At 27.6% G+C, this 21,060-nt stretch overlaps 2 protein-coding genes across 9 annotated transcripts; one reads left to right on the top strand and one right to left on the bottom strand.

The window, feature by feature from the left end:
* Window positions 1-4,532: 4,532 nt before the first annotated feature.
* Window positions 4,533-8,346, bottom strand: LOC127262015 (cyclin-D4-1-like). Of its 3 annotated transcripts, none has more exons than XM_051290484.1 (6): window positions 7,865-8,346; window positions 7,666-7,752; window positions 7,202-7,526; window positions 6,968-7,083; window positions 6,542-6,795; window positions 4,533-4,755 (listed from the first exon to the last, which is right to left on the bottom strand). In XM_051290484.1, the coding sequence occupies exons 1-5, from the start codon at window positions 8,111-8,113 to the stop codon at window positions 6,544-6,546; spliced, it is 1,029 nt and encodes a 342-aa protein (XP_051146441.1). In that variant the 5' UTR covers window positions 8,114-8,346; the 3' UTR covers window positions 4,533-4,755; window positions 6,542-6,543. The 3 variants fall into 3 exon arrangements, with proteins under 3 accessions (XP_051146441.1, XP_051146442.1, XP_051146440.1); XM_051290485.1 differs by lacking the exon at window positions 4,533-4,755 and adding an exon at window positions 5,708-5,732; XM_051290483.1 differs by lacking the exon at window positions 4,533-4,755 and having other exon boundaries at window positions 6,301-6,795.
* Window positions 8,347-13,760: 5,414 nt separating this feature from the next.
* Window positions 13,761-19,231, top strand: LOC127262403 (telomere repeat-binding factor 1). Of its 6 annotated transcripts, none has more exons than XM_051291059.1 (7): window positions 13,761-13,890; window positions 14,405-14,605; window positions 14,683-14,903; window positions 15,403-15,487; window positions 16,639-16,746; window positions 17,817-17,900; window positions 18,021-18,835. In XM_051291059.1, exons 2-7 carry the CDS (start codon window positions 14,456-14,458, stop codon window positions 18,375-18,377), a joined length of 1,005 nt encoding a protein of 334 aa, XP_051147016.1. In that variant the 5' UTR covers window positions 13,761-13,890; window positions 14,405-14,455; the 3' UTR covers window positions 18,378-18,835. The 6 variants fall into 6 exon arrangements, with proteins under 6 accessions (XP_051147016.1, XP_051147017.1, XP_051147018.1 ...); XM_051291060.1 differs by having other exon boundaries at window positions 13,762-13,890; window positions 14,416-14,605; window positions 18,021-18,836; XM_051291061.1 differs by lacking the exon at window positions 13,761-13,890 and adding an exon at window positions 13,903-14,257 and having other exon boundaries at window positions 14,416-14,605; window positions 18,021-18,837.
* The last annotated feature ends 1,829 nt before the right edge of the window (window positions 19,232-21,060 follow it).

Below are 21,060 nucleotides of genomic sequence, written 5' to 3'. Positions count from 1 at the left end.
TATCATTTTTTGTTTTTTGTTCTCTCAAAATTTTAATATAAAATTCAGTTTATATTAATTATATGTAGTTCTTAATTGATGAAATTGTAATATATGTAGTTAATAAATGTATCTAATAAAAATAAGATTTTATTATATCTTAAACATCGCGCAATATTTAAATTCGGCACAGAAATTTAAATTAATAGTATTAAGTATGATAATTCGAAATAATTTGAAAATTATATGGTATGATTAGAGAGAAAAATACATATTTATTTTTTTTATTTCAATGTGGTAAAATAAAGTGATATATATATATACATATATGAAGATAAAATGGATGCTATTGATCTCAAGTGAGACAACGTTTGCTTGGATTAGCAGCCGTGGAAAAATAAAAATAAAAAATTTAAATAAAAATACCTTATATAATAATAATAATAATAATAATATGAAAAATCACATGAAATTTCTTTCTTGGGATACCCCTACATATCTTCATAGTCTAAATAAATGAATCATTGAATCTAATTTATTGCAATAATAATAATAATAATAATACTTTTGTGGGTTTTTGTTACTTTTTGTGCATCATACACATTGCATATTGCATATGTATCAGTGTTTTTATAGACTAATTAATTTAGCATTATTGATTAATATCTGATTATTATCATGCTTTTGCTCATTTGTCTTTTCGAATATAAAAACAAATATTTTCTATGTTTCAATTCAAATACTTCATTCGTCTTTTCGAATATAAAAAAAAAATACTTTCTATGTTTCAATTAAATACTTCATTCGTCCACAAAAAATATATACAATTACTTTTAGCGCGGTGTTTAAGAAATAATACTATTTTAATTATAGTGGATAGTTAAAAGTAATGTAATGACATTTTTGCCCTTGCTTTTTGGTATAAAAGTAATGATGTGATGTAAAGTAGGGGTATTTGTAAAAAAAAGTAAGGTATTTAATGAAATGTTTACTTTGTATTGAACGTCCCAAAATAGAAACATGTATACTTTTTAGCTGGACGGAGAGAGTATTATTTATACTATTTTTGTCTATTTTATTTCAAAATATATTTTCTTTTTTAAGTAAAAATAAACATACACTAATACCAAAATATTTTAAATTTTTATTTAAATTACAAATATATAATACACACACTTACTTTTACACATAAAGTTAAAAGACAAAAATGTCAAATGACGTCATTTCAAATAGGACGGACAGAGTACGGCTAATGAATTTGCTCTATTCTCCACAAAATTTACATTATTTATTTTCATATTCAATTGTATTTAAAATTTAAACTTTATTATTTTTATTTTAATTTATATTTTATGGGATTTTTTTTTTTTTAACGAAAATCATACAAAATGCATTATTAAAAGATTTGATTTAAACTTGAACCAAACAAACTCTGTATTTGTGTTTTTTAACTCAGTTTTGTATTTTTTTAAATCTTTTAAATCTATATTTATTTTTTTCTATCATTAGAAAATATTCTTTTCTTTTAATAACAATTACACGTTAATTATTTTAATTAAATATTTTTTTTGTTTTAATAGATTAAAAAATAGTAATATTTTATTATCTAGTGAAGTTATATAAAATAATTTTTGATATTTTTATGGAAAATACAATGAAAATGAATATTTTTTTTTTGTTAAAAAAAAATATTTTGATATTTATATACAAATTACTTTTACTATAACGGAAAAAGTAATATTTTGATTGGAATGACAAAATGGTAAAATGAATTCATTAAGTTAGAATGCACAAAGGTTTCTTTCTTTTTAATATTTTATATCAAAATTAACACTGTTTGTATTTATCATGTACAAATTTCACATTATTGCATCTTACAAAATATCAAATTAAAATATAATTTAAACAAAAAAAAAATTAAAATTAACATTTCTTATAATCATATACTCTCTCTGTCCCATAACAAAATATATATTTTATTTTTTAATAACTATATTATCTATCTAACATTACAAATACCCTTACAACTTACAATATATTACACAAATGTCATTATCTTTATATCATACATACTAACAAGGTTATTTTAGTCATTTATATTTTATTCCCACTATATCTCAATATAATACTAATATTTTTAAAACTATGTACAAAAAGCAAATGAATATTTCCTCTTAGACCGAGGGAGTAGTATATTCTTTAAGATATTATCATTCATTTGCTATCGAAATTTATGTCATTTGATACTAATTTTCTTTGAAGATGCTAAAAAAAAAAATTATAATATATAAAAATGAAAAAATGAAACTATTTGTTTTACTGAGGAAAAAAAAAGGAATATTTATTTATAAAAATAAAAGGGCATAAATTTGATAACAAAAGAGTATTAAATACTCCATATGTCTCAATACAATAGTCTTGTTTGCCAATTTTTTTCGTTCCAAAATAATAGTTTCATGTTTATAAATAACCACATTACCATAAAATTATCTCTATTTTTTTATTATTTTTACATAATTGCCACTATTTTTTACACTAATATACTCATAAGAGCAAAAAAATTATTTATTTTTACTTTTTATCAACTACCAATATAATATTAATATTTTTTAAATTTCGTACCCAATACAATAATACTATACTTTTGGGCAAAAAAATTATTTATTTTTATTTTTTACCAACTACCAATATAATATCAATATTTTTTAAATTTCATACCCAATACAATAATACTATACTTTTGGACAAAAAAATTATTTATTTTTATTTTTTACCAACTATCAATATAATATCAATATTTGTACCCAATAGAATAAGTGTATACTTTTGAAACGAAAGAGAATATATAAATTGAAACGAGCGTAACAGGAGTAGTAAGTAATTACAGGCTGGAGGATGGATCCCACTCGGCGAAATGCAGAGAAAATCTCAGCCACACATCTTGTTGTCAATCTTACTTAATCTTACTTGTCTCCTCCGCCCGTGATTCATTCATTCATTCCTTGGCAAAATATGGGGTTTGTTTGTTTATATTTTATTTTCAGATTTTCTTTTTATCTTTTAAATTATTTTTTTTTAAAAAAAAATTGAATAATTTGAACAATTAATATAATTTATTAAAAATAATGGTTTACACAATTAGATATATTTTTTAGGTAAATATATTATTCATAAATATTATTAAAAAAATATAATATACATACATTAAACTATAATATAATATAACATATATAATAATTTATTTTTAAAAAAAATTATTTATTATATTTAAGTTTATCTCCACATTAAAATTAGTTTTTACTCTATTCTTGGTGAGGTAACTCATTTAGTTAGGAAGACAATTTATCTCATGAGTAGTGTTGTTGATATTTTAAATATTTTAAACATTAAATTTTAATAAAATATAAAAGGTTATGAATAACATTATAGTTTTAAAATATAATTATTTATTAATTATATTGTTATTAAATTTTTATGTCTATAATAACTATCGGATAGAGGGAATAAAAAGAGTAAAATATTAAAATGAAACTACAGGGAAGGGTTGAATTAATTATTTTCAAAATTCATATTGCTGTATTGACCTTGTAGTGATATCAGGCTCGAATAAATTAAAATAAAAATAAAATTAAATCAAATAATATATATATATATATTTTTTAATCTTATATACTAAACCATTCCCATAAATAAAAAAAAAAAAAAAATGGCAGAAGCAAGGAGTGGCCGAGTTAGCGAGATGGATTTGTGATCATGAACTTGAAGTCTTTCGACTTTTCTTGCCACGTAAGCATCGTTTACTAGTGTCACTTAAATTACTAGCATAATTTAAGTTATTAATTTCAATAAGAAATTCAGATTTATTTACTTGAATTTTACTTTATATTTTAGTTAGTTTATTTTAGTATTTTATAAAAAATAATACTCCATCCGTCATGCAAAATATGTGCTTATTTGACCGGCACAAATTTTAATAAAAATGAGTAATAATTGTTAATTTTTTTATAATAAAAAATAATACAAAAATGAAATAATTTTTTACTTAAAAAAATAAAAATATTTTTTTATGACAACAAGAAAGACAAATGAATATAAATTTAAATAATTGAGGTACCAAGAATGATCTATTCCATCCATTCTATCATGAATAACTCAATTTTCTTTTATTTTAATATTATATACTCCTTCCGTTCCAAAAGAAGTGTCTTATTGAGAATTGACACGAAAATGAAGGAATAATAGTATTTAATTAAAAGTGAGTATAAAATAGAATGTAAATAACTAAAATGTCCTTGCTTTTTGAAAGATTTTAAAGAGTATGACGTTAGAGTAAGAATAATTTTGTTATAAAGTAGAGACTACGGGCTACTAAATAAAGAAACAAAATAATTGTTTTGGGATCGGACGAAAATGAAAAAACAAAGACAAATATTTTAGGACGGAATATATATATATATATTTTATTTTTCAAAATTTAAAAATCTCCAAAAACGTCAGTCTAAAACGGACCCATAATATGTGTGTGTCCTGTAAGCCTTTTTCTTTTGAACATTTTGGCATTTGGGATGGAATGGTGTTAAGAGTGATGTGATTAAATTGACTGACGGGACATACTCGGTTCTTTTTAAGGCGTCTAATCAACAGAGTGGTTTACAGATGGACGGTCACGATTGGCCCCTCACGGCTGTCTCCCACGCCACTCACCACATCCCAACACCCATCGACTGTAGGGTTAATGGATCCGTAGCCGGATCCGGATCCGCACCAATATTGTTTCTGATGCAAGAAGTCCAGGGGAACTTGCCTTAATATAAAAATTATATTTTTTATTTTAGTAAAATATATTATAATTTTAATATAATAATAATTCGATCAAACCAATAAATATTTATAAAAAATAATAAATATTAATATAATATATATAACGCTAATTGCAAATTAATTTCATCCATTAATAGCCGCAAAAAATAATATAGGGAGAGTATATCTGTATGTGTTTGATTCTACTATGTTCTAATACTACTTTAAAAATACCATTTTCATTACTCACCTAAAAAAATAAGAAAATAAATAATATCATAATTTACTATTATTGACTTACTAATTTATTATTTTATAATTTCTCATTATGTAATTAATAAGTAAATAAAAAATATATTAATAAAAATAATTATAATTCAAAAAAAATAAATTATAGATTAAAATTAAAATGATTAAATAATCTAGTTAAAATAAAAAAAATTATACATTATAAATGTGATTAAAATATATATTTATATTTTTTAAAATATAACATGACAAATTATGTGAGACCAACGAAAATAAAAATAATAAATAAATAAAATATTGTATATGTAATAATATATTTGTAAGTATAAAAAAAATAAGAGTATATAATTATTTTTTTAAAATAAAAAAATATTTTAAAAAATAAAATATATAAAAATGACAAAAAAAAAAAAAAATTGAATTGAAACGAAGAAAAAATACATTATTTTTTAATTTAGCACTATAAAAGATAGATTTGAACGAGACTGAACAAAACAAGTATATTCAAATACTAATGCATAATTTAGATCAAAGATAAAATAGAATTTGAAAACAAACACAGAGACTAAGAAAAGTGAATTAATAATTAGAAATTAGAATACGTCCAAATCAGACACTCAGGTGCAGCAACCCCACCCTCGTACTTTGTGTCGGATACGTGGCATCACCCCACGGCCCCTCACAATCCACTGCTATTCCTATTCCTATTTTATAATCCTCAATTATCAACGCTATTTAAGATGAAAAAACTAGAAATATAGTATCGACCACGAATGTCGCGACCATCCAACCGACCCTAATGTCTTTTTCTTTTTAATGTAGTCTAACTCAATAATAATATTGCAGCTAATAAAGTCCTAAATGAATAATTATATATTTTTTAAAAAATAATAATAATTCACTATACTATTTCCTTAACAAGACTACTGAAAATTATCAATCGATAGTGCCAACTGTGAAATCAACAATCATGTCAATAATCAAATTCGACTGCTTCAAATATTTGACTTAATACACAAAATTTATATCGGTCACTAGAAAATTACAACGCAAAAGAATTATTACAGCATTATATATAATTCAACTTTTTTATAATGATACATGTTTAAAAGTATATTATTATTTCTATCTAATAATTATCAATCTTTTAAACCTAATAAGTAATACCCCACTTAAGAAAAGACTAATTTAATTACTATAGTACTAATATTTTTCTTCCTTTACATTAAGGAATCCAGCACTATTAATTTATTCATTTATTTCAACAGTATGAAGTCAGTCATTAACTATCCAAAATGGATCCGTTAATTAATAAATCTAATAAATAGTACTTCTTTTTCTTTTTTTTTTTTTTTTCACAGGGCAACCATGGAAGAATTAAAGCATGTTTTGAAACAAAATTTCCACCTCCCTTAAAATTTTTTACCCTAAACACAAAATTTTAAGGCAAAAAATAAAAAAGGAATCTGTATATTTTTTTTGGCGGGAAAAGAGAGAGAGAAGAATATTTTACTCTTATGGCGGTGGCGGCGACGGCGGCGATGAAAGTCTCCGCCGCTTGTTTTCCGGCTGGGAGTCGCCGGATCCGGGTAGGGTGGTGGCCGGATTTTCGGAATGGGTGTCACAGCTGGCACATGTGGCAGCGTCAAGTACGCCGCTGGGACTCGGTGGCGCGAGCGGCTCAATGCTCATGACTTTAAGACCTTCAGAGGGACACGTGTCCAGCAGGTATTCCTCCATTAGTTGATGACAGCTTCTTACCATTTCCTGTCCCCGGGAAAACCACCAATTCAGTAATTTGCGTTTTGGCCCCTGTGATTTTGAGTTTTCTAATATACCTCCCCCAGAGAGTGTCGGATACCTCACCCCCCCCCTGCCCCCGCCCTATCTAAACGAACTAGAAAGTTCCAAATTAACACACACCAGACCAGAGACTTACTCTGTCCACTCTGCCATCGATTGCATCGAGCAGATTGATATCCTCTCCGGCGCCGGCGGCGGATATCACGGCGGCCGCTGCGATTACCGACGGAGGAAACTTGAGAAAATCTATCACTGATTGCAAATTGCAATTGCATACAAAATTAGACAACAAATCAGTACATCAGTTTCAGATAAACCAGAACGATAAAATGTCAATTGGATAATGTTTAATTGATTTGAGGAATTTTACCGCGTGCGGTGTTGAGGATAATGTCCGATGCCAGAGAGCGGTGAGATGAATCTGAATAGGATTTGGAGGAAGAGGAGCAGGATGAGGAGGAGGAAGGGAGCTTGGTGAGGAAGTGATGGAGGTAGTCGAAAGGAGTGACGGAGCGGAGTCTCCACTTGAGAGTTGTCAAAACTAAGAGCTCCATTCTCTGGATTGTTTTAGGCTCGAAAACATACGCCGTCTCGAGCATTTGCAGGTCCAAGAGGCAAGGAACGTACAGTTCTTCCATTTTCGCAGCCAGAGACAAACAAGTCATGGATAGAAGCTGAAACGGCCATCCTGTTTCCTATTTTTGCAAATGGAACGCTATAGATGTTAATTTTGCAATCCAATAGACGAATCTGTATCCGAAGAGAAGCAGTTCTATACAAACACAAAAACAAACACATCGAAAAAAGAGATTGAAAGCGAAAAAGGCTATCTACCGGAAGCGTATAAGCAGAGAGAAATCGATCGAAGTAATTGATGGAGAGGAAAGCAGTCACCGGCTTGAATTGAAAGTGCGCATGAACCTAAATGAGGTGAAATCGAATATAATGAAAAAACCACAAAACAGCATAATCATCAGTTCCATTATTGTTCAATTAATTACCATAAACAGACTCCATCCGTGCTCGCGCATACCTTGAGGATCGAATTGATAGAGTCCTGGCGAGAAGTCATCTGAACGCCGCGATTGTCGCACAAACCAAGGTAATCGGGGTGCGGCATGTACTGAGCCTCCAAATCCAACATCCGAGCGACGAACGCCGCCTCATCGGATAACGAACACCGCCGAGGAGGAGGAAGAGGAAAATGAGTACGCAAGCCTCCGGCGTCGGATCTGGAGCTTTCTTCGGCTAATCCGAAGCCAGCGGCGGAATCGTCGGACATGGCGGATTAAGCAGCGCAATCAGCGGCGACGGCGAGCCACGAGCATTGGCCGCGGAAACACAGACGGCCATCCGCCGGCTACGCTTCCCAACCGAGTGCCGCCATTCTCGCACTCTCGAAGAAGAAGGAAGATAACTGCACAATACTGTATCTCTCTCTCTCTCTATATATATATATGTATGTATGTATAAGTTGAGAGGGGTGGGGGGTGTGAAGAGAATGAGTGGTGTGAAGTGGGGAAGAAGAAGGAGGTGGGTGGGAAGGTAGAATCACCCCAATATTAATTTATTAATTTATTTTATTTATATATATATATCAAATATAAATTTTTTTTTTAAAAAAAATCAGTTAATAGTTAGAATGCAATAATAATCTTATTTAATACTACAAATATAAATAAATAACCTCATAAAAATTAATTCAGATAATTCTTTTGCAACAAATGGGTAATAATGTCATCCTATATGAACTTATGAAGTACGTATGAATAAATGAATGAATGAAAATTAATAATCTTTCTGTTCATAAAATTTATGTTTTATGAACTGAACAAATATTTTAATAAATATTATATTATATTAATTAATTACGATATATAATATGAATATTAAAAAGTAGATATATGAATAAATTAATAAAATAAGAAAAAATAATTTTATAACTTTAACGTACAAGTAATTATGATATATTTGTAAATAAATATAATAATAAATTGTATAAATTAAATAATGGCAAAAATTATTTACTAGAAGAATAATCCCTAATCCCTCCTTTGCTATGTTTATATGTTTGGTAGGACAAAAAAATAAAAAATAAAAGTATTTAATATAAAATTGAAGAAGTAAACATTTAAATAAAGTATTAGTATAAAAAAATTATTAAATAATTAATAAATAAATAGTAGTGTAATTATGTAAAAATAGTTGCAATTTACTTATTATTTATCAAATAAAAATAAATAATAAAATTATGAGTAAATATTTTTTATTAATAGATCATTCATAAGTTTAATAAATACGAAAAAAAAAATAATAACAGACTTCTTTTAGGACGGAGGGAGTATCATATTTGAATTAAATAAATAAAATAATTGCTTAATCATTTGGTTTATAATTTTTTATAAAAATTAGATCATATTTGTCTAAAAAAAAATTATTAAATAAATAATTGATAAACTATATAATCTCTCTGTCTTGCTGCAAGGTTACTATTTGATTCTTGCGTCATTCTATTTGACATTAAAAGTATCGTTATATTTGAATAATATACTCTACAAATGTCATTCTATTAATACGATAATAGACTAATAAAAATATTTTTGTCTTATTCTTTTGAATTGTATTACGTGTTAATATAATAATTAATATTAAAATACAAAAAATTAATGGCAATCTTTCAGGACGGAGGAGTATTTGTTTTAAAGTATTTTATTATTTTTGTTTGTATAAAACATGCACAATTATATGTCATTTTATACACTAAAAAAAAATAGTATATTTGTAATATAATTATGTTCCTAAAGTTTACATAGCTAACGTAATTTAATCTCTAATTCCGCCGCTAATATCATTAGTAACGGAAAAAGTGGATTTAGAAACGAAAAAATATCGTTACAAAATTGATATTTTCTTGTAGTGATAATTAAACATCAATTTTAGAAAAATATGAAATTTTTTGCATAATTTAATTTAATATAAAGAATTTATTGTAATAAATAAAAATTACATATTTTTAATGCATTTTTACTAAAATACGAAAAATATTATATTCCCTCACTTTCAAACATAATGCAGCAATTGTTTTCAACACAAAATTTTAGTTGAATAATATTAAGTTTAATAATTTGAAAATTATATGATATGTAAAAGAGATAAATGTATCTTTATTTTTTTATTTGAGTACTTAAAAAATATTCCATATATTCCAAAATAATATGAACATTTGAGATGGACACGAGAAGAAGTAAAGAATAATAATATATATCGATAATTAGTGTAAAAATATTTTTAAAAAATCAAAATGCTCCATTTTATGTAATCATTGTGAAAAAAATATAGATAATTTTGTAAAATATGGGAAGATAGTCACAAAAAAATAAAAATTAGGCTATTGTTTTAAAATAAACAAAAATAACAAAATAAAACTAATATTTTAAAACAAATAAAGTAAAATATGAAATATAAAATAAATATCTTTTATTTTAAAAAGATTCGAGAATACTTAAAATAAATAAATAAATAAAAATATTGCACTATATTATTAGAGTGTTAGGTAGGAGGAGGGCTCTTTTATTAATTATTGACACATCATTCTCAGATTTATCACTGGTCCCTTTGATTGATTTAATTTAACAATTTTATTGGAAATAAAATGTAATTCTGTTCCTAATTTTAATAGTATTATTATCAGTTCTTACTACATAATTTTAATAATAATAATATTATTATTATAATGTGTATATATATATATATATGTATATAAGAATAAGAACAAAATTGAGAGCTTAGATATTCGGGATTGACTAGTCTTTGAGGTGTGTGTTTATTTTAGTATTTTATTTTATTTTCAGTTGGAGTTTTAATGGCGTCTCTGTATATTTAGTACAGTATTTCAGTCTCTTTTGCCCATGTGCTTTCTTGCCTCACCTCGCCTGCCGCATTTAATTTTTATTTTTATTTTTATTTTTATTTTATTGGATAATAAAATATATGGACATTGGTTTTTAATAAAATGTTGATTTTGATGTGTTTGTTTGAAGGATTAGGAGGATTTATAATGTTAGACATCAAATTTTATACCCAAAAATATTACTATTAAATATTTATATTTTATATTATACTAAAAACATTTTTATATTTAAACTATTATATTAATATTTAATTACATTACTCCGTTCGTTTCATAAATATAATCTTAATTAGATTGGATACAAGATTTAAATAATATTGATATTATATTGGTAGTGGGTAAAAAGTATGGATAAAAAATTTTTTTGGTCCTTGTGAGTGTATTAGTGTAAAAAGTAGTGGCAATTGTGTAATAAAAATGAAAAAGTAGAGGTAGTTTTATGGTGATATGATTATTTATGAAAATAAGACTATTGTTTTGTGATGGACAGAAATGGTAAACAACACTGTTATTATATTGAGACAAAGAGAGTATATTATATTATACTACTATTTTAAATTAATTTTTTTTACTATTCAAATTTCAATCTAAAATTGAAAGCATGTGCTTTGGGAAAAAACAATGGGTCCATGAAAGTTTTGATAGTATTTATTTTAACTAAAAATTATTTGATATAATGATTTTAATTTAAGTAATACTCGACTTATAAATTTAAATAGTGAATCAAAATATTTTTTTGGTGAGGATAGAGATGAAGATGGATGGAGTCAGCATAAATAATCAGTCTGTTAATTTAGTAATTTTTAATCTAACAATTTTTTTCGTAAATATTATTAAAAATTTATATATATACACACATTGATATAATATATTATACACTCACAAAATGTCAATTATTCAACCAATTACCAATATAGTTTTCTATATTAAACAAAAAAAAAATATTAATTCATCTACAAATATTGAATGAACACACTGAATATTGATGATTTTTTAATTATTATTTATTAAAAGTTTTGGATGAAATGTTTGATATAACTTCCAAATATCATACTTCATTCGTCCCAATTCCGGGGTTTTTTTGAGTTTTGTAGTAGAATAAAAAATTATATAATTTTATTGATTAGTGAAATTGTGTAAGTTTTTTGACATTTTACCCTTTGACTTTATGTACATATGAATTATTGTAATTTAAATAAAAATCAAGAGTATTTTGATATTAATATATAATAATTATTTTTTTAAATAAAAAATTTATAATTTAATGTGAGAAAATAAAAATAAAAATAGTACTTTGAATTGAAATTAGTAAAGTAAATCTCCAAGCAATAGTATTCATTTGAATTTTTACAATAAATTATAAAATAATATTATTTTATCAATTAATGTAAATATATTAGATAGTTTCATTATATCGATTTTGTTGATTATATATTTTTAAGATTAATTGCAATTATAATTCATTAGTTGAATGAATAAATTATTTGTTTATGATTCAATTTTGATTGGTGCTAGAAATATAATGATTTGAAGAATTATGTATGTCGATACCAATTTTCTATATCATAGTCGAGAGAATTATAGATAAGTAAAAAAATAAATCATGTAGGACAAATTAAAATAAAAATATAGACAAATTACGTGGAACATAAAAAGTATGTGATATTATCGAACTTGTCATTATATATTCAAAAAAAAAGACTAATATATTTATCAAATATCTAACAAATATCGAATGTCTCAGCCTCAAAGCTATTCATATAATTTTGAATAAAATGTTAATATGTTCATATTATATTTTTAGAAAAAAAAAATAACAATTTGTGTGAGACGGTCTATTCATGTGGGACGGATAGAGTATAATAAGAAGAATGTATTTAGTACAAATAATTGAAAACAAATAAATAATTTATTTATTGTCTATATAAGATAAACAGAACTCGACAAAATAAATAATTTTCATGTATATCTTATTTGCAAGAAAATACAGAGAAATAAATTCTGTGTACCTAAATGTGAATGTGTATTTTATTTATTTATTTGTTTTACTATTTAACTTTTGTAATTTCTTTTAAAAATATAGTGTTCCGATTTTATAAAATTAATATCAAAATTATTACTATTATTTAAAAATATATTTTATTCACAAAATTTTTTTAGTATAAATTATCTTTTATTTATTTATTTTATTTTTGTTATTCATCCGATTTACATCTATCGTTATGATTTTTCTTATAATCAAAATCGGAGAAATAATTCTTATTTTTTGTTCCATTCATTTTATCTGAGATTTTTTCTCAATTTCATTAATTGTACTAAAAGCATTTGTTTGTTAATTTTTTAATTCTAAGATTTTTTGTTTTTTTATTTTTTTTGCGTACAGATATATAAATTATGTCGGTAATATAAAAAAATAATATTTTATGTTAAAAATATTATTTGAAAAAAGTACTATATAATGTAAATATTATATATATTAAAACTTATGTCAGATAAAATTATTTGGATGAAAAATATTTTTCTTTTCCCTTAGTATGTTCAATTTATCCATTATTATATTTAGCTAAATTAAAAATTAACATTTAACTAATATTACTAACTTTATTATCTCATGTTTTCCTATACATAAGTATTTTCTAAGTCCGTTTTGAAGGGATACATTTACATTTTTTTTTATGTACTTAATATAAAAAATCTCTTTATATTTGAATAATTTTTTCATAAATATATTTATATTAGTACTATAATACACTAATAATTTTTTTTTAATTTTTTTTAATTTATATTATATTTTAATATAATAGTTAATATTTAAAGATCAATATCAAATAAATAAATGAGACTATGTCCGGACAAAGGTAGTATATTTTTTTTACTACTAATTTTATAGAATACCCTAACTACTAGTTTTTCTCACTATTTCAACCCAAATGACTATTTTTATCGGACGGATTTTGTACATAGATAACTGAAAAATAAATAAATAAATAAAAAATAATAATAATACTAAGAGAAACGTACAAAATTCAGCCCTATTGTCATAACTGAGAGATGTGCAATTCGCAGACGAAAGCTAATTAGGGAAAACTGGGGCGTTGGGTGTTTTGCGGATCAGATCTAGAAATCAGGATTAGAGTCGTTATTTTCGGGTAATACTCGATCATTAGCCTCGTTTGATTTGGATTTCTGCTGTGCGTTGAACCCAATTTCTATATTTTGATTCTTGTTAAGAAATTAGGGTTAGGGTTTACGTTTTTGCGAAACCGGGTTTTTGTTTCTGTGCCATGTGGCTGGTCATTAGCAGTCGCTGAATTCAGGCTGTTTTTGCTCTCCGAGTTTGTGATTTCCGTTTACATTTCGATTCAGGAAGTCACTGCTGTTTCTGTGGCGATATTATTTCCTTCATTTATTTTGTTTTCCAAGCTTGTAAGGATTTTCTTTTATTGTATTTGAGTAAGTACCTGTTCAATTTCGCATGTTGAGCAAAAGCAATTATTCTTGTGGAATTTTGCTAGTGTAAGTGCTAGGAAATTGCCGTTCATTGATTTATTTTAGTTTATTCCCCGCCACAGCATTCGTTTTAAATGGCTAATTCTTAGCTGTTAAGGTTGTATTCTGTTGGAAAACTGCTGAGATTACTCTAATTGATTGTGCTGGTGGAAGTTTTTGTGCAGTTAGAACTCTCCCGGAGGTATTTATCTGTTCCGGATATATATGGGTGCACCTAAGCAAAAATGGACTCCAGAGGAAGAAGCAGCTCTTAAAGCTGGAGTCATTAAACACGGGCCTGGGAAATGGCGTACTATTTTAAAGGATCCACAATTCAGCGGAGTTTTGTATCTTCGGTCCAATGTTGATCTGAAAGTAAAATTTCATTTTAAAACATATTGGCATTGTTAATGGTATATTCGTTACTAGACCTAACTATTGATTTTGTTTAGGACAAGTGGAGGAACTTGAGCGTCATGGCTAATGGATGGGGCTCAAGAGAGAAGGCCAGGGTAGCACTAAAACGGATACACCCAGTCCCCGATCATGGGGAGAGCTCTATGGCACTTGAAGCTGTTTCAAGCCAAAGCGATGATGACTTAGTTGATAGTCGGCCTCATCCTCCTTCAGGTGGTTCTTCACCGAATGATGGTCCAAAGCGATCAATCATGAGGTTGGATACGCTTTTTCCGTGCAAAAGTTGCATGAGATTATTTGTTTCTTTTTGTTAGTGTTTGTGATGATCATATCATGTTTATTGAAGTTAGTTCCAAGTTCCAAACTTTGACAAGCTAGACGCTTCTTTGGGTGTATTTTGGATTAAAAACTTTTTTGAAAAGAGAATAGGTTTTAGTGTGATGTTTCTTAGCAGAAAAAATGTAGGTTGCATGGTGCGAAAATGAGAATGAAGCATGAGAGTTAGATTCTTCGTAGATTTAGAGTATTTGCGTGTTATAAGAGTTATGTGATGCACAATCTAGTGCTTTCATATTATCGCTGAACACTGAAGTGTTCCTGCTTGCATGCTTTCATTTGGTTGTGTGTGTTTGTTTAGACAATAGTGTTGGTGAAATAATGAATGATCTATTAGAAAATCGATTTTGATTTTTTCCTTTTTATTGCCAAAGACTGCTGATGGTGGATATTTATTTATTTATTGAATGTTACTATAGGCTGGACAATCTCATAATGGAGGCCATAAACCACTTGAGGGAACCAGGTGGTTCTAACAAGAACTCCATAGCTGCCTATATAGAGGTGCTTTGAAAGTTACTAGATGAATTTTTTCCATTCTTTTCTATGTGATGCACTCTATAAGGTTTTCTATAGTTTTACACCGTCATAATGGACGCGTTGGTTTATGATTGCATTATGGTCAAAGTCTCATGTCGGTTTATGATTGCATTATGGTCAAAGTCTCATGTCACATCTGCAATATGCTAATTACCTCATCTATATTGTATGTTTAATATTAATTATTATACAATGATATGATGTGATAGATTACAGAGTAGTTTTAATTGGTTATGTTTTAGGATTTCAATTACCAGTGAATGTGAATATGGATAAATTTGAAGAGGGGATAGTGATTAAATATTTATTGAATTTTGAATGTTTTTATAAGTATGAAACAAAGAAATGTAGCATGAATTACTGTTTGCTGTTTAGTTTGTTAAATATTTGTGTTTGATTTTGGTGGAAAAAGGATACACCGTAACTGTGTAGGGTTTGTTTAGTTGTGTTTTGGAAGTATTTTGGTGTTTTGATTTTTGAGAATAGTAAAAAGTTTGAATGAGAAATAGGTGTTGGATGTGACACTTTTAGGGGAAAAGTTTTGATGAATAGTTTGAAAATGTAGTTGAAAACATGAGTAATCAAACCCATAATTTTCAGACATGCAGAATTCTCCATTAAAAATTGATGTACAACTATTAAAGGCTTGAATTTTATGGCAACTATGACCAAACTACAACATTTTTGTTTGGTGCTACAATGATATGATTATTTATTTTGTTGTTTGAGTTTAATAAGCAAGTTCATCACACTTTTTGTTTGAAAACTTTTGAGTTTTTCTGATGCAAGTGCATTGATTATGGGTCTAAACTCGGGAAAGCAAAGTACTGAGAACTTAAATCTTTTCTTGTTTATATTGTCAATTTTATTCTATTATTCCCGGCCTCTTATTGTTTTTTGAGTGCAATGGATCTCCCCCAGCTGGAGTTGCCTCTTATAGATATGACGTGTCCATACTTGTAATGGCGTGCCACGATGCTGCCTCTGTGCTGTTGCAATGGCACAGAGTGCAAGGCACGATATTTTTTTATTTATTTAAATTTATTAGGGTTAGTCACAGTAATTGGGGTTTATTATCTTTTTATTACTAGAAGGTTCTATTCTTTCTTTCTCAGTCCATAGCTGCCGCCTTTCTAGCCCTCTGGTATTTATATCTCCTTGCTTCTCATTACTTTCTTCCATCTTCGACCGCATTGCTATCGCCGCTGGTCAACAACCACCAGGTAAGGCTGTGGCCGTTCTGTTTTCCTCATTATTTTCTCTCTTTTCTAGTTTATGTTTGAGTTACTGTTTATGCTTTTTAGAAAAGGAGAAATTATATTAGATCTGGTTTTACATATGGTTACAAGAGACAGAGAGAAATGGCAGAGATTATAGCCAACAATGAGATTGGCATACCCTTGCGCACCATGCTTAGCGCAGAAAAGGGTGTGCTCAAAGGAGAGGGAAGGGCATTTTGAGATATGGCGGCGAGGTTCAGTCTTGGTCAATGTATATATGTTGTGTGGTATATGTAGGTGTATTCAAGATGTATTAATAGTAGTGTGTGCTGTTCGCCATTTACAAATATGGACGGTGTCGCAGACAATTTTGTTAGTTAAAGAAAAAGAAAGTTTTTGATCCTTGGTTGCAGGATAGATTACAATATAAAGTGTAGTTTATGCTAGCCAGTTGATTTAAGGGTACGGTGTCTTGTTAATACTGAAAACAAGGGCTTTGTTTAGATATGATTGGGAATTGTTTTGTTATTTTGTATTCTTTGGGAATGTTAAATTTTTTAATAGAAAATATGTATTGTATATGATGCTTTGAACAAAAAATAGGTTTTTAATGTAATATTTTACATGAAAAATAGGTGTTTGTTGTGATGTTTTTTTTTTGAAATTTTTTGTTATGAATAGTGCGAAAACAAAGTTGAGGACAAGTATCTTATCATCTATGTAGATGTATCGAGCAAGTCCGTCTTTTAAGTTCTACTTCCCCTTCATGTTTTCTTGGAAGGGCATCTAAATTCAACCTTCTTATTCCCCTTTTAATTGTATTACACTTTGAGTCATAGTGGAATAGTTGTATGTATGAGGCTTCAGGATGATCCAATTCATCTCTCATAAATTGATCCTCTGTACACCTGATTTTCTACCCCGAGATTCATACTTCATCATTTACAAAATGTTTCGTGGATTAGCTCTAGTTTTCTACAACTTATTTGAGAAATATTGACCTCTAATGATTTATTTAATAGTTAATCATGTTAGTCAGTTCTTACAACTTAATTTTTTCCGTGTCTCCGTAGGATCAATACTGGGCTCCTGCAAACTTCAAGAGAATATTGTCTGCAAAGTTGAAGCATTTGGCTGCCAACGGAAGGCTTGTTAAGGTATATTTTACTCCATTATGCTTGAAATCCCCAATGTTACTACATCCATTTCTTGATTATGGTTAATGGTTTAAGATATTCTACATAGACTCGAGCGTTGAGGCTGCTTGTCTTTTGCAGATAAAACGCAAGTACAAATTACCTGGAACTTCTACATTATCTGAAAGAAGGGGTCCTATGGAAGGGAGACAGGGTATTTCCCCAAGAATTGATCGTGAAGAAATGAATAATTTAATAAAATCTCAGATCGATTCAACTATTGCCAGTATAAGTAACATGACTGCACAGGAAGCTGCAGCAGCTGCAGCTCAAGCAATTGCTGAAGCTGAGGCTGCAATCGCTGAAGCTGAAGAGGCCGCTCGGGAAGCTGAAGCAGCTGAAGCTGATGCTGAAGCAGCACAAGCTTTTGCAGAGGCAGCCCTAAAGACAATGAAAGGAAGAAACACTCCTAGAGTGGTAAAGTATATATTTCCGTGAAAAATTACATATTTGCTTCGTGCAAATCTGCAGAAACTCCATCTATGGTAGAAAAATAATCAAAACCTTGTGATATGAGTTTTCTGAGTGGCGTAAGAAAAGATTGGCTTTGGAATCTGGAGTTTACCGTTCTAATGAGAAATGCTTTAGTCGTTAATTTGCTGTTATTTGCCTTTAAAACTGAACTACCTATTTGATCTCAAATGTGAAATTCAATTGGTTTGAAAGTAGCCTGGCCATGGTGGGAAGTATGTTTTTGTTTGTCGTGAGGAAATATATATCTATTCGTGAAATGGCCTATATAGACTTGTCAGCCTCCCAATTAAATTCGCCAACCACATTCGATGCTGTGACTTTCACTGCACATCTTGCTCTATGTTCTGCCATTAAAATTATTCACTTGGAACTAAGTGCATATTCATGTTGTCGCAATGCTCAAATTCTATTGATTGATAAATTTTACTCGGCACAATGTACAGATGGTCCAAACATGACGGCATGAGGATCCGTGATGATTGACCACTCGGTTTTCCTCCCTGTACAAGGCCTGTTTGCCTGCATCTCTTTGGACCTTTTTGTGTTCTATGATTGTAGATATTTTGTTGTGAAGGATAATCGATAATTAGCTGCTGATATAGATGGGGTTGGTGTCTTATTAGAACCATGTGGTTGTCCGGCCGGCCGGTTTAGACCATTTTCCTTGCCGTTACCGAATAGATGTATGGTGTAGCTCATTGTTGAATTGTTGCTGAGAATTTGGCAGCTATTGAATGTTTGCATGAATGTTAGTTACATAATGTTAAAATAGGAAATTTGTCCCAATTGAAGAAAGATAGTACCCTCCTTATCAGCTATATTCATGTTTATTTTTCATTGAAGTTTGTTCCTATAATTTATACATTTTTATTTTTTCAATGTGCGTTTTTTTTACATTTATAATGTGAAAATTTTCAATTATAAACCTCAAGGTGAACTTTTAGTAGGCTGTTAGACGAATTACACTAACCGAACTTTAAGTGTGAAAAATTCATCTCATCATACTAGTATATCATTCTTTACGGTCCTCAAATAGGAGAGGGAAATGATCTTTTCGAGTTGCTTCATTTACCGTGAATTTTTAGGCTATCTTTCAAGTGTCGGGATCTGATATTTTGAGATAAAACTATACGGGGAGTTAAAAATAAATATAGATCCAGAGATTTTCGAACAAAGAGCGACCGCAAGAAGAGTGGTGGTTACTCATATACCAGTTCCACTATTCCAATGCTAAATTCAAATACAAAATTCAGAGGTGAGTTATTTCCTTCCATCGATTTTATCATCGTCAAATTCTTCATAACTTGTTAGAGCACGGAATAAGTAGAGCACTTCCCGTGTGAGAAACTAACATTTTCGGGTGATAACCTATTTCAAACAGGTGTTTTCGGGTTATAACCGATCCCAAAGAGGTGTCTTCTTCGAAGGCTCTTTTATTCTTTGTGCCAAATTAAATTGTGAATTCGAATCGAACGTCGGACTGAGTCTCGATTAGGCTTTCTCCTTCTTCATATCTGTCTCATATTTTCAAACACATTAAATTATTAATTTTTTTTTGTTGTAAATAGTAGAATATATATTGTATTAATGTATAAATATATTATATTACTTTTGTGGCGCAAGTAGTCTGGTATTAATATTATATTGATTTATAGTTAAAAATGACAAAAATACTAAAAATATATATTTATCTTTAGTTAGTATCTTTAGTTAGTCATAAGTAATAAAAATATATATCAATACTATATATATATATATATATGCTTTAACAAAAAGTGGCTAATAAATATAACTATTTATTCTACTATATTAATTAAATTTATTAATTCTATTATACAATAATATTAAATTTATTAATTCTATTATATAATGATATTATATTTATTTTACATAACACAATTAAAATTTATTTTTATTGAAATTTACTTTTATATTAGGATATAATAATTATAGGATCTTTTGTTTGAAAAAAATAAATTCATGTAAAAGATTTATACTTTTTGACGGATTAGATAATACAAAATAAAAATAATTAATGCATTTTTTTTTTGTTCATTTTTGTTTATTTTGCTTTCAATGCGTGCATGATATTTTTTAAAACTATAGATAATTAATAGAGTAATATAAAAAATATTTAGATTAAATTTTATATAAAGAATATTAATATATTTTGAAATATAATTGTACTAATCATTTTTTTATATATATTTTAAAATTGATCTATAACGTTTATTTATATTTATTTGTATATATAAAATATTTGTATTTACTTTTATGGGAGATTATGTTTAAATTAATTTTTCTATAAATATATTTATTAATATTTAATTATTCATGTTATAAGGAAACTAATTATATATGATTCATATTGACATTAATTTTAATTTTTTTATTTTTTATTTAAGTCTTATGGTTTGTTTGTTTTGTGAAAGACAATAGATTTTGTACTAATCCGATCAAGTCAGTGTGGTGCTGATATGACCGAATCAACATATGCTATAGAAGTGCCAATATATGTTTATACATAGCTCAATTCTCAACCCATGTTGTGTTACTAGATAACATATGCTGAGTTACGACATAATATATGTTGTATTATACATATACTGAAATATGTATAAATATATATTGGTCATCCTATAACATA

Source organism: Andrographis paniculata, unplaced genomic scaffold (genome assembly GCF_009805555.1).
Source record: "Andrographis paniculata isolate CXL003 unplaced genomic scaffold, ASM980555v1 Contig65END, whole genome shotgun sequence".
NCBI lineage: Eukaryota > Viridiplantae > Streptophyta > Magnoliopsida > Lamiales > Acanthaceae > Andrographis > Andrographis paniculata.
Note: the sequence above shows the minus strand (reverse complement) of the source record. Positions and strands in the feature narration are given on the sequence as shown.